Below are 14,658 nucleotides of genomic sequence, written 5' to 3' on the forward strand. Positions count from 1 at the left end.
AAATAGCTTTCGGACTGTCACTTAGCTGCGTCTGAACAGTCTTTTGTGACCGTCTTTTTAGAATAATTCAATTCTTCCCAAAACAGAACCACGACCGGATGGTTTGACCGAGCGTCCAGACGGTCAACGTTGTCACTCCTTTCCGCATCCATAAAGGAGACCCGGAATATTCTGGAACACTGGGTAGCGTCCGGACGTGTTGCCATGTCGTCCAGGCGTTTGGCAGAACCTTCTCAATTAGTGTCTTCTGAAATCCAAATCCGTGTAACCCATGTCGTCCGGACAGCTGCAATGGCTGAAGCTTCTAGACACTAAAGGGTGTCCGGACGCCTTCAAAGGCTCATCCAGACGGTTGAACAAAACCGGCTGTTTCTGACTTGGAAATGGCATGGAATCTTCATGGATATCTTCTAGAAGCTTGTGAACAGACAGATGGCATGAATTGAGACACTGTCCATATTACTTGAAGACTCTAAATTAAACCAATATTCCTGTTAAAAAGTAACATTTACATAAAGTGTTTTTGTCAACTAGAATGTTGTCAATATAAAATACTAACACCTTGATATCCATTTCTCTTCCCCTCTTCCTCCCCGTCCAGTCCACTTCTTACCCCCCCGCCACCCATATCTGATCCTAATCCCCCTACCCGTAAATCCCCTAGTCATACTTCCCACCATTCTCGTTATCATCCTTACAAACCTTGATATCCATTTCATTTGAATGTTTTTTATCACTTGGTGCTGCAACCTAAAGAGAATGCTAGAATTTTTAAGCTCTAAGTTCAACTAGCGAGTTGGTCAGTTTGACTTTCTTAGCAAAAAATCTCTCTTATCAGAATTTTCAGAAGCTAAAAATTAGAGTGTAAAAAAATGTACGTTAGGAGAGCTTTGGATAGTGTACAATTTTTTATCGTATGAGAAAAGCAATTATCTGGCATTAAGATGCACAAGAAAACTTAGCAGATATCAGACATAAACTTTCAATCATATATAAGCATATTCAATTAATGCACAATGAATTAAGATATCAAGCAAAAACACATACAATATCTGAAAAGCTATCAAAAAAAATAATAAAGTTCTGTATCTTCTCCCCCGCTTTTATTTTATTTTATTTTATTATTATTATTATTATTATTATTATTATTATTATTATTATTTTAATGTTGAAAACAATAAAGCAGAAAAACAACAATGACATGCTTATGGAAAAGGAAATAACATATAATCCCAGCATGTAAGGTAAAATCAAATATATCCTCAGGGAGAGGTTTAAAAATACCAAGACAGAAAAGCAGCTGCCTAACATGCTTTTAACTGTCATGCCCAAAAAAAATATCTGCTGAAGTTTCTCAAGATAACAAGAGAAAATATGGGGATAGAATAAATGGTTCCTCAAACAGAATGCAAGGCATGAATAAGATATGACATGATAAACAATGCAATGTAAACATAATTGACATGCACTAGGATTTAGGAATCAAAATTCAGGCATGATGAGACTGCACCTCTACTAGCTGAGTCCACTCTCCTATAAGGATTGAATGGTTTCATCATTCCTAACCTATACTTGCTTAACCCATGGCGGTGGTTTGCGGGTCTTGTCCATTCTGTTTAGCATACCTTGCATTAGGCTCGGCAACCTTTCATAGCCATGGTTGCTAATGGGCTTCTATGGCTTTCTTTTGTAGTGCCTTGATTTGTTCTTCTTTGATTTGCCAGTCTGATTGGCAGGAACAACCTACTGCTGATGCCGTGGAGCCTGATGTGCCGTCGGAGGTAGAGTGCCTAATGTAGCTCTTGCTGGCAGTTCCCTCTGAACCTTCGACTTATGAGCCTAGAGATGTGGACATTTGGGTCAGATATGGTCAGTGATGCTGTAGTGATGACAAGTAGACATGCTTCTTTTGTTGGAATGCTTTTTGACAGTCTCTGCAAATTTAATGTTAGTATTCTCATAATATTGTCCTTACCTTTTATATGTCTCCTATGCGGAGGGACATATTTAGACGAGGAAGAATTTTCAACTTTACCTTTCCTCGGAGCATCCTGCTTAATCCAAAGCTTATGGGATTTCAACAAATAACAATTTGGTCTAATATGATCAAGTTTCTCACAATTATGACAAGTAGGAACAAACTTACCTTGTGTTCTTGATTCCTTGGACTTTAGCATCACATGATTATTTAAGCAAGAATTTTCTAAACAAGCTGTATCTACTATCATAGGCTTAATATCAATAGAATCTAATTCAGAATCAGAAGCATATGAAGTAGAAGTATTCATATCATCAACAATTAAAGCAGGCTTGTTAGAAATATTTGAATGAATACAAAGCATACTTATCAAATTATCACTAGAGAATTTTTCCAATTTATTCTCAGGTGCATCAATAGTATTAAGCAGCATGGTATTCTCAGATCTCAAAGAATCAATTAAAACATGTGATTCAGATAACTGAACAATCAAAGACTATTTTTCTTACTTCACATTTTTGAGCTCTTTATTGGAGCTTTTAGAAGTTTTACTCAATTTATCAAAAACCTTAGAGAGCTCAATATCAGAATTATCTTCAGATAACTGAGAAAAATTCATGATAAAAGATGTTAACAAAAAATAGAAGTCACAAGAAGATAAGGTTCACACTCAAGAAATAAATCCTTTAAATGGAGTATACTAGCCCTGATACCAATTGAAAAATAGATGACTTCTATTTTAACAGTGTGTGTGTGCACAATGTGTTAACAAAATAATATAACAGTAGAATTTAAATGACACAAGAATTTTGTCAACGAAATGGAAACTCAATTAAGAGAAAAATCACTTTGGGGCAACCAAACGCAAGATATCCACTATTCAGAAGACAAAGCTAGCTACAAAGCAGTAACACTCACATACCCATATGCAGTAGTCGTACCTTAAACTCTGACGTGTAACCCAATACAAACATCTCCCAACCAAGTCACCTACTTGAAGGGGTCTTCAATGGAATCCTTTACCTTAGGACCAACCCCTAAGATAGACTTCAGTTTCAGCACAGCAACATCACACAACAGCAACGGCTAGAGAGTGAGCGGATCAGCTAAACAACTCCTAAAATAAACTTTTTAAACTCAACGGAATTCAATACCGAATTCTTACAAATTACATGTTTAAGGGCCTCTATTTATAGGTTATAGAAACCTAAATCGCATCTGATACGATTTTCCTAGGCGGCATCCGAACGGTAGCTGGGTGTCCGGACAGACAACTGTGCAATCGGCTTTCCAAATTCGCTTAAAATTCTTTCCTGAATAGGGCCACATCCAGAAGGTGTTGCTCTAGCATCCGAACGGTTGTACTTTTGCTGAATGCAATTTTCATATTAAGGCCTAAGCGTCCGGACCATGGAGTCTAACGTCCGGATGGTTGAACATCTTCTACACGTCTTGCCTTATCAAGGATAGCGTTCGGACGAGAACACAACATCGTCCAGACGGTTGCAGCTGTCTTTCCATATCTGTGTTTTGGAAAGAAATCATTTTACTTGTCGAACACTGAATGGCATCCGAACGTGTTGCTAAGACGTATGGACGGATGTAACCGAGAATAGTTCGAAGCTTTTGGACACAGATGGAAGGTCCGGACGGAAAGTTCTCGTCGTCCGGATGGATGATACTTGACAGATGAGTGTCCGAACGGAATACCACGTCGTCCGGACGGATGCAAGAGAACTAAACTAACTGTTTTGAATTCTGCACAGAGTCTTCTTGAATTCATAGCTAAAGTGTAGACTCTGAATAAAATAGCATCCCCCGTATAATAAGCATCATTACATAGAAGTGATTTTTTCCAACAGAATGTAGCCAATCACAAACTAACAAATCACCCTCCACCAAAGAAAAGACACTCTCCTCCAATGCCTACTAGGAGCTTCCCGGAAAAAAATGAAAATGGCTGCATTCTCTCTGGTTTCCTTAAAACAAGCCCCTCTGCCTCTTATGGCTCATGAGCTTCTCCCTTGCTCGGTCTCTTCTCCTACCATCCATGATATTTTGACTGAAGCAAAGCAGGAACCTGCCACCATTAGTGAGGATCTCCATTTCACACATTCTCGGGTTGAAGGTGATACTCCTCTGGACTCCTCTTCCCCAACACTGCCAGCAACTAGGAAGGTGTACTCAGCTGCAAAGAAGGCTCGTAATGTTACTCAACTAGTTCTGGTTGATGAGCAGGACAGGGCTGCAGGTTCTATCTCATCACAAAAACAAATTGAGGCGGCTACCTTGACCATGCCCCCTCCAAAACACTGAAAATACTATCTTGGAATTGTAGAGGTTTGGCTCATTCCTCTACAATTTGTAGTTTAAGTGCCTTGATCACGAAACATACTTCTGATATTTTGTTTTTGTCTGAAACTAAATCTACTCCTATTACTATTACCTCTGTTATGCACCAGTTAGGTTTTGCTCAATTTGTCTAGGTTCCTCCCTTTTTGTACTCGTGGAGGTCTCTTGGCTACCTGGAAAAATGATATTATGCTCACTAACTTTTACCTGTCTTTAGATATTATTTGTGCTATGTGTAAATTAAACTCTCCTGATGTAGAAATGATGATCTCTTTTGTGTATGGCCCCTTTATCATAAATCCACTTCAGATTTCTGGTATGCTATGTCTAAATTTGGTAATAATTGTGTTCTTCCTTGGCTATGCATTGGTGATTTTAATGCTATAACCTCACAAATTGATAAATTGGGTAGTCGATCTTTTAATAGCTATTGCTTTAATAATTTTTCTCAATTTATGAATCAATTTGGCATATTGACTTAGGTTTCTCTGGTAATTCCTTTACGTGGTCTAATCACCGCTAAGGTTCCAGATTGATTAAAGAACGCCTTGATAGGGGTATTGCTTCTATCCAGTGGATTCAGCAGTTCCCCTCTTATTCTGTTACCCATTTGCCTGCCCATACATCGGATCATAATCCTTTGATGTTAGATACTTCTGTTAGTTACCCTTCTTTGCCGCGCCCCTTTCGCTTTGAAGAATTTTGGACTCGCGATCCATCCTGTGGTATAGTTGTTCAGGAAGCCTAGTCATTCCCTGTTCTAGGCTCTCCTGCTTATTGTTTAGTTAAAAAGCTTAAAAACACCAAGCATGCTCTGAAACATTGGAATAAATTTCGTTTTGGTGATATGCATCGTAAATTAAGGAGGTGTTTAGTAAGTAACTGTGTAATGGAATATTTATTTGAATAGTAGTAAGAAGGGATTGATGTGATATAAAATTTGAGAATGTTTTATAAAAAATGTGAAAAAGTTTTGTTTTGTAGTGAGTTTTTTTTTATTTGAATAGTAATAAAAAATTATTGATGTGATGTAAAAAGTGTAAAAAAGTTAGAATGTTTTTTATTTATTTTTTTGAGAGAAGTGAAAAGTGTGTTGGAAATTTTAGGATTGCTTGCCAAACATCTCCTAAGTCATACTATGCATCTTCTAGATATTACTCAACAAGATACTCCTTCTGACACCAACTTAGCTCTTGAACTCCATTTAAAATCCCTTTTAATTGAATATTTGATCTAGAAAGAATCTCTATGGAAAAATAAATCTAAGGAACTTTGGCTTACTTGTCAAGACTTAAATACAAAAAAATTTCATACTGGCACTATTATCCATAGATGAAGAAACTCTATTGATCTTCTTAAATCCTCTACTGGTGGATAGATTAATGATAGAAGATCAATTGGTGATTGTTTTCTTTCCAATTTCAAGCATCTATTTGTGTCTACTAACCATCTTCTAATCCTGAGCTCTTAAATCTTTTTAATTGCACTATTTCTAATTCTGATAATCTCTTGTTATGTGCTATTCCTACTAAAATTGAAATCCATGCTGCTTTAGCCAGCTTAGGGGCTACAAAGGCCCCTGGTCCTTGTGGATTCACTGCTTTGTTTTATATGAAATATTGGGATCTTATTAAAGCAACTGTCTTACATGCGGTTTGGAATTTTTTTCGCAATAATCAATTGCTAAATGAACAAAATCGCACATTTATTGCTCTTATTCCAAAAAAAATGGGACCTCTGTCCATCATTATCGTCCTATTAGTCTCTGTAATATTATTTATAAAATCATTTCAAAGCTGCTAGCTAACCGGTTAAAACCTTTACTGGATAATATTATATCTCCCTTTCAAACTGTTTTTGTTCCTAACCGCCATATACAGGACAATTCTATTTTAGCTCATGAAATGCTCCACACTTTGAAATCAAAACGGGGTAGGGGAGGGCTTATGGCTATCAACATCGATATAGATAAAGCTTTTGACAAGATGGAATGGTCTTTCCTGCTAGCCATCCTCTCAAAGATGGGATTTCATTCAACTTGGATCAACTGGATCCGGCTTTGTATTTCTACTTCCTCGTTTTCAGTTCTTTTGAATGGTAGCCCCTTCGGTTTGTTCTCTCCTTCTCGGGGTTTTCGTCAAGGTGATCCACTATCTCCCTTCCTATTTATTATTGGTACTGAAGTTATTTCCAGACTTTTTCAAAAGTATCTTCGTGGTTTTAAAATTGCTAGATCTTTTGCACCTTTAAATCATCTTTTAATTTGCCGATGATCTTATTATTTTTACCACGGCTACCTCTAGTGAAGCTCATATTATAAAGGATTGTCTTCAGAAATATTCTTTATGGTCTTGGCAAAGTGTTAATGCTGATAAATCAAATATTTTGTTAAGTAAAAATACGGCTACATCTAGCTACGACTAAACATTTAGGACTCCCTCTTCTGTTCAATAGATCCAAGACAGCTACTTTTTCTGATATTATTGATGATGTTAATGGTAAAATTGAAGGTTGGCATTCTAAAACCTTATCCCAAGCAAGCAAAACAACCTTTATCAAATCAGTAGTTCCGGCCATCCCTTCATATGCTATGAGTACTTTCCTCTTACCGGATGGTCTTTGTAAATAACTGGATAAGATTTTTTAAAATTTTTGGTGGGGTTTCCCAAAAGATAAAGCTCGCAATCTTACCCTTAAATCTTGGAGTTCCCTCTATTCCCCTAAAAATCAAGGTGGTCTTGGTTTTAGAAAAATGAAGGATGTGAATTTATCCTTGATTTCTAAACTAGGATGGCAACTGCTTTCTGGTCACAACAAATTATGGGTACATTTTCACAAAAGTATATCAAGTATAGGAACTTTCTTATCCTCTTATCTTACATCAGGTTCTTGGATTTGGAATGGTATCAAGGCTACCCTCCCTATTAGCTCTGCTAGTACTTGTTTTAATCCTTCTATTAATTCAAGTTTACCAACTTGGTCCTCTCCTTGGATACCCACATCCACATCTTTTACTCTTATCCCTCGCCTTCAGTCCATTCCTTCTCATCACCCCCTTTGTATCTCCAACCTATTCTCCCTTCTAGTATGTCTTGGAATATACCTACCCTACTTTCTTATTTGATCAACCCTCGGTATCTGAAATTTTAAAAATAAAACTTGGTGTTCACTCGAATTCCCTTATCTGGACCCTTTCTTCCAATGGTAGGTTTTCCACAAAATCTGCTCACCACCTCATTACTTCTTCCCCCCCCCCCCCCCCCCCCCCCCCCCCCCACTCTCTGGAAACTAAAACTCAATCATAGACTAAAACTTTTCCTTTGGAAAATGGTTTGGAACATCATACCTACAAAAGTTCGTATTTCAAAATCTATTCCCAATTTCAATTCTAATACAAACTGCTCTCTTTGTTCCTACCATATAGATTCCCTATCTCATCTATTTTTCACCTGTCCTATTGCGTGTGTGGTCTGGCGTCACTCTTTTTGGCCTTTAGATATTGTTTATGACAGATTGGCTACACATTATTCTTCATCCAGACCGTCGCCTTGGACTTCCATAAACAGAGATACATCGCTTCCAAATTTTTGCAGCAGTTGCCTGTGGTTTTCTCTGGTTCACTAGAAATAAAGCTTATCATGATGAATTTATTCCATATGCTCTTGCTACTTCAACAACTATCAATAAGCTAGCTTTGGAACATTTCTCAGCTTGGAAACAACACAACAATCCATCTCCTGAAGCTTGGGAACGTCCTGTGCCTCCTTATTTCAAGATAAATTATGATACAGTAATTAGACCTTCCTTTTCTGCTCAAGTTGCAGTTTGTCGAAGTTCCACAGGAAGCATCATTGGTTGCATCTCACTGAGTAGTCCTCCTTGTGCTGCTCTTATCGGTGAAGCTATTGTTGCTCTTCTGGCAACTTGTTTATCTATTCTATTGGGGTTATTCTCTTTCATCTTAGAAGGAGACTCTCTTACTGTTACTACGGCTCTACAATATCTGGACATTGCTACTGATTGGAGAATTTCTTCCACAATCTCTTCAATTCTCTCCCTCATTCCCCCAACAGCTAGTTGGAAAGCTAGACACGTTAACCTGCAAATATGCCCAGCATATAGCATCTTGGGCCGCAAGATCTCACTCTGGCTGCATTCCCATCCTCTCCCTTTTTTCCACATATTTTCCTTTATGTAATGTAGAAGACTCCCCTTCCACTTTCTTTGTTCCTTGATTTTTTGTTTTCTGTTCTCTTTCTCCTTATGTACTTACAAAAAATAAAAATAAATAAATAATAAAACATGAAAATTATTGAGGTTAGTGTGATATTTTCTAAGAAATAAAATTGTTGGCTTTCCAGCAAAGCTGCAGACATTCAATTAACGGGGGAACCAACCCAGCTCCCCCTCCCCCTCCTCCCGACCTAGTAAAAGAACAAATAATAATAAATAAATAAATAAATGATCAAACAGAATATATTTCAGGAAGATGCATCATTCCCATACGCCATTTCTTCACTGTAATAATTTTATTGAGTAATTTGAAAAAGATAATTAGCAGGTAAAAGTGACCAAAAAATCTAAATGTGGCCACACCGTATGTCTTGTTTGATAACAAGTTGTATAAGATATAATACAGAACCCTAGGAAAGAGTGATGAACTGTTGCAAAGAACTGACTAAACTTGGAGGCCAATGCTTTGTTTCTTTTACATAAGAAACGTCTGTGTAGTGAGGGTCAAGTAGAGTTGCAATAGTGAATTGGTTTTCCGCCAGCAGTAGAGCATGCTTGTCCACATACAAGGCTGCTGCTAGAGCTGCATGGACTTCTGCAGAATACCCCAACAAACATATAGAACAACAAAAGAATGTTAGACCAAACATGTTTCTCCTCTCAAATATTTCGGGAACTTATATCACCAGAAATACCTGGATATCCCTTAAGAGATATGGACACATCCTCCATTTCTGCAATTGCTTCTTCTCTGTCACCAACCTCGTACAAAGCCAATGCTCTTCCCACTCTTGCATAGTCTGAAAAGGCCAAGTCTTTGTATTTTTCAACCACCTGAAGTGAGATATGGTAATGATGCCAATTGTGAAACTTCTTGCCCCTTTCTTGTATAATGATTAGGTTAAAGTAAAATAATTTTCTAATAGCATTTCAATTTGAAATTTCACTCATTTTTTAAGTGCTAGTCATGCAAACTACAAATTTTACCTGATTAAATCATATTTATATGATTCATAAAAGAAAGACAAGGACATATGAACCACACCGATGCACCATGGATAATAGAACCACTAGAATCTCATATCAGTAATTCCAAAAAAAAAAAGATACATTCCTGTCCACACTGGCTTAAAGGTGTTCCTGAAAATAAGTTTGTTACTGATGGATGTAAGGTCAATGTCTTGACAATTAATTTGCATGGCTTAAGAACTGTGGATAGTAAGACGTGTCCAAACAAGCGTCAGACAACGAGTGTCGTGTTTACGATTGTCTGACAGTTTGCAAGCGAAGTGTCCTACAAATAACAACGATTTACATGTTTTGAGTATGTAACACCAATAGTGGGATAAAATTCCTCTCTCATCCCTTAAATATTTTGCTCTTTCCCAGAGAGCAAGCAATTCCAAGTATCTATTATAGGAGCAAGCAATTCCAAGTATCCATTATAGGATGACGCAAAATGAACGCGCACGCACACAGATGGGGGTTGGGGTGGGAGAGAGAGAGAGGAGTAAAAGACCCCAAAGAACAATTTCATCAAAACACAATTGATACATGCAATCATAAGTACATGATTGAGCTAAAGGTATCATCATTGAGGATGCTATCCTAAAACCTAACTAGACTAGACAAACTTGTGGCTATTATGCACTAGCCACCCTATGTGACTGGGCTTCTCAATGTATCTAAGATCAGATTTCTCAATTATATTCAGGCTTTAAAAAGAAGAAGAGAAAGGAATAATAACAATAATTACATATTCCCTTAAGATTCTATAACCTTTTCTGCCTAATTTTTCAAATACATGGAAATATGATGCACTACTAGGCAGGCCTTTGTGGAACTAGAATGATGCATAAAGATGATAACGGACAATGGGATTCCAAAAGAACCTAAGCACTAATTGATGCATTTCTATGTTAATGACCTTGAATTACATAGCTATACCAACATATTTAAGACAAGTCAATAAGGGATATTGGTTCAATTTCTACTTTCTTATTTTCCAATTAGCAATGAAGGCACATGTTGATACACAGAAGAGATGGCACCTTCACTTCTTGGTGGAGCATCAGAAGTCTTTATTTTGGTGGGGGGTGGGTGTGCACATATTAGCAACACTATTAACATAATGAAGAATATGAGCGTATCAATTTCAAATGTGGAAAAATCCATAAAGATGTGATGATTTGGATTCTTAACCATAAAGTAGAAGCAAGATCTGTCTTAAATTACTCATACCATTATAATACCATTACTGACTACTAAGAAGTCTCAGTTATTTCATGTCTGAACCGTGTAGACTGGAACGATTCTGTAGATACAGAAAACTAGAGTGGGTGAACTACACTGTTATAGATGAGCTTGTAGCAAGAGATGCATAAGCAGAAGCACTATAGTGACAAGCACAGAAGATGGAGCACAAGGAAGGATCTGATTTATATCTGAAGAAAATGTGTTATATGAGCTAATGTAATCAAGAATACAGAGACAGGTGGTAGACTCCATTTCATGAAAAAATGAAGCATACAATTGTCCTCAGACATCTCGAAGGAAATTTTTCAAAATTATCATCTAACTTCCAGAGACATGCTTCTGAATCATATTTCACATAGAATATCAACAGAATTTCATTATCCTGTCATAAAGATCCATACCCAACTTCTGTAGATGCTTACATAAATAGTTCATACTCAAAGTATGGGCATTTCTGAGGATGTACTTATTAGTTATTTCTTCTAAAATTTCAATATACTACAACATCAAAATATTGAAGAAATGCATCAACTAATTATAGCTATATGTTTCTCTGCTTTGCACACCAGTAGCATCTTCCAAGCATAGGACAGGTATATACTTATAAATTATGTCCATCATCTGCTAGAGTAAATGCCATAAAACCTTAGCTAGAGAATTTAAATATCATTACAAAATCATTTAACAATAATCCTGGCAGAAAAAAGGTGCTGTAACATAACAAAATTCGTTTTCCTGGTTATTTCAAAATTCTCCATCTCAAAACATTTCATTCTATTGAAACTAATGGAATCCTGCTAAGTAAAACAAAATAGAATAAATGCAAAAGCAAAATTAACATCAAGTTCCAATAATGTTGTCAGATTGGCGCACTCAGTACAATCCTCATGCAAGAGAAGGTGATGTGAGGGAGCCTTGCTCCACCTAAGTACAGACCTCCTTTACTTAAGCTAGTCCCTTGAAAAACTGAGAAGTGCACTGGAAAAACTAACACAAAGTTCCTTGTATCCATCATACCTATGAATGAATTATGCCACGTGGCACTTGTATTCATGGATGTCTTGAACCATGCAATGGGTGTATTTGTGCCATAGAGTGGGATAAGTTTATATAAGTAACAGCCCCCCAGCCCACCCCACAACTAAAAATGAAAGGAACAAAATGGAGGCCAATCAACATATTGATGATTCTAGGTTATCATGATATGAACAATCACTGGCTATTAGCGGGCAGTACCTCGCTAGTTGCTTCAATTTCAGGGGACGAAAAAACACAGACAGCAATATGAGGTGAGAACTGCCTTTAAAATTACCAATCTTATATGCCAGACCTATTCTTACTGACAACAAAAATTGCCATATGCCGTCCTGTCTCCAAAGACTATATTGTACATATTGCCGATCGTTTCATCAGAACAGTGGGGACAGAACAATTCATTCTCAGCCAGAATGTTACAAAAAACATGCTACTGGTAGAAAAGATCACTTGGCCTCAAAGGTTAAATGTGATAGTGACCATCATTTTCGACTAATATGTTTTGGGAAAGCAATCCAAAGTCAGCAGTGGCATCACTAAACCCAAGAGGGAATAATGAACTAACATATGTTTCTTGATTATATAAGCAGCACAAATTATGTCAGTTTGAATCAGATTAATCGTTACCAAAAAGTCTCAGTGAATCAGTATAAAACTTGTAAACAAATCTTTTCAAGAAGAAAAATGAAATAAAATTGGACAAACCCTAAAATTCTGTTTGGTTGCTAAGAAACATCTTGAAGACAAGGGAAAAACATAAAAGCAAAGAGCGCAGCGCAGGTACCTGAGTATAATATCCAAGAGCTTGGTTAAAGTCACCCTTAGCCTGTAACTCCCTCCCTTTATCCAACAAATCCACAGCTTCCGATACTCTCCGAGAAATCGCGGCACTTGCTTCTCTCTCGGTGGAAGTCACCGGGTCGAAGCTGGCGATAGCATAACAAGAAGTGGGTTGAAGGAGGAGAGTAGGTAGGGAGAGAGAGAAGAGGAACAAGCGCCTGTTTGGTAATGGGGTTTTCAAGATGGGTTTTAGGTGTTTAGCGTTTGAGTTAATGGTGTTGGAGTTCCGATGTGAAGAATACGAAGGAAGAAGAAGAAGAAGATTGATAATGGGTGCTTTAGAAGCAACCATCTTTGCTTGCTTTTGGTGCCAAAACTCGGTTTTCTTGCTTAATACTTGGTCGCAAGGCCAAGTAAAATTTTTTTTTTAAAAAAAAAAAAAAAAAAAAAAAAAAAAAAAAAATAATTATTATTATTATTATTATTATTTTCACTCGGACGAGTTCAATTAATCTTAGTATATTAGTTTTATTTGAACTTTGAAGCAATATATCAAGTTTTAAGGTTAACAAATGAGCTCCAACGAAGAGTATTTACGCTATGGGTGTACACCGTCCTAGATGGGTGGTTTTTGGTTTTTTAATCAAAATTGCCCGTCCACGCCATAGACGAAGGGCGGTTTTGAGTCACTTTCCACCCGTCCAAAGTTGGCAGATACTGCTTGTCACCACCCACGAGAGGGCAATTTTTTTAGTCCTATCCACGCATGCACATCGGACAAGGATCCTCTCCATTTCAAATGGAGAAGACTCTCTTTATTTAGTTAAATAGGAAGGGTATAGTTATCTTTTTACATTTTTACAGAAATGTAAAAAAGCAACTATGCCCTCTTTTTTACACTAAATGGAGAGGATCCAAATTTATCCACATCCGCCTAAGATGGGAGTTTGGAGCTGCGGTGGTGATAGGCTACTGTGGCCAATGAAAGAGGGACGCAGGAGTATGGTGAGAGGGCGGCAGGTGAAGAGTTAGGTTAAGAGACTTTTAACAACTTTGCTTTCTTCAATTGAAATAAATCTTGTCAAGAAGGTTATAGTATAATACCTTATACAAAACAACGCATATGCAATTATATATATACATATTAAAGGTGGGTGGAAGTGGAGAGTAGTCGCCGCGTCCTACACTAAGCCTCGCTATCCGACTTCTATGGCGGATAGTGGGAAGGGCCCGCCGCCCATAATGCCGGCGGGCCAGCAAATGGCGGTGTGGGCTAACCGGTACACCTATAGAGTCCTAATATTCGCCAGCGCTCACCAATGGGGCCGGAAAAGAGGTCTCTCCATAAATTGCTCAGCTGTAACTTTTGTTTTCATTAGACATATAAATATAAGAGAGCCTCTTCTATATGGTAGTGGCAAAAACCAGTGGGTTTATGCCCACCAATAACCACTTGACACATCAGCTAAAAGCAAAAAATTAAAATTTTGGTGAAATGGTCAATCCCTCCCACAACTCTCTTTTGAAGAACCCCACGACCCACGTTTCCATAAAAAAAAAAAAAAGGAAAAACCCCACAGACCAAATCACATCCGCCGGTCCGTCATCCGCTCGTCAGCCGGCCCGCACCTAATCCGCCCCAAATCACTGAACGTCCACCTGGACTGAACCACGCAGCCCGTCGATCCGTCCTCCCCAAATCCGCCCGTCCGCCCGCCAATCCACCCAAAATCACCGTCTGTGGAAGATCAGAAGATCTTGAACGCCATAAATTACACTCAGTGGAGGAAGACACTTGAACCGTCAAAGTAGCAGCGTTCGGTGGAATTGGGGTTCGACCTAGCCGTTGGAGGCGTGGTCCAGTCTGGTCAGTGGCAGTAGCGTTCGGCCCAATCGGTGGCGGCGGCTTTCCGGCCTAGGCAGTGCCATGGTGGGGCGGTGATGCTACTCTTCCGGTTGGGGAATTTTTTCCTCAGGCTGGATCGTGAAATTCTTGGGTGGTGGGAAGGGTTTTTAGAAGGGAA

General features: G+C 38.1%; 1 protein-coding gene across 1 annotated transcript; it reads right to left on the reverse strand.

The window, feature by feature from the left end:
- Positions 1–8,792: 8,792 nt before the first annotated feature.
- LOC133857609 (uncharacterized) lies at positions 8,793–13,007 on the reverse strand. The gene is made up of 3 exons (XM_062292878.1): positions 12,639–13,007; positions 9,259–9,397; positions 8,793–9,158 (listed from the first exon to the last, which is right to left on the reverse strand). Exons 1-3 carry the CDS (start codon positions 12,984–12,986, stop codon positions 8,974–8,976), a joined length of 672 nt encoding a protein of 223 aa, XP_062148862.1. The 5' UTR covers positions 12,987–13,007; the 3' UTR covers positions 8,793–8,973.
- Positions 13,008–14,658: the final 1,651 nt, after the last annotated feature.

Source organism: Alnus glutinosa, chromosome 14 (genome assembly GCF_958979055.1).
Source record: "Alnus glutinosa chromosome 14, dhAlnGlut1.1, whole genome shotgun sequence".
In the NCBI taxonomy this organism is placed as follows: Eukaryota; Viridiplantae; Streptophyta; class Magnoliopsida; order Fagales; family Betulaceae; genus Alnus; species Alnus glutinosa.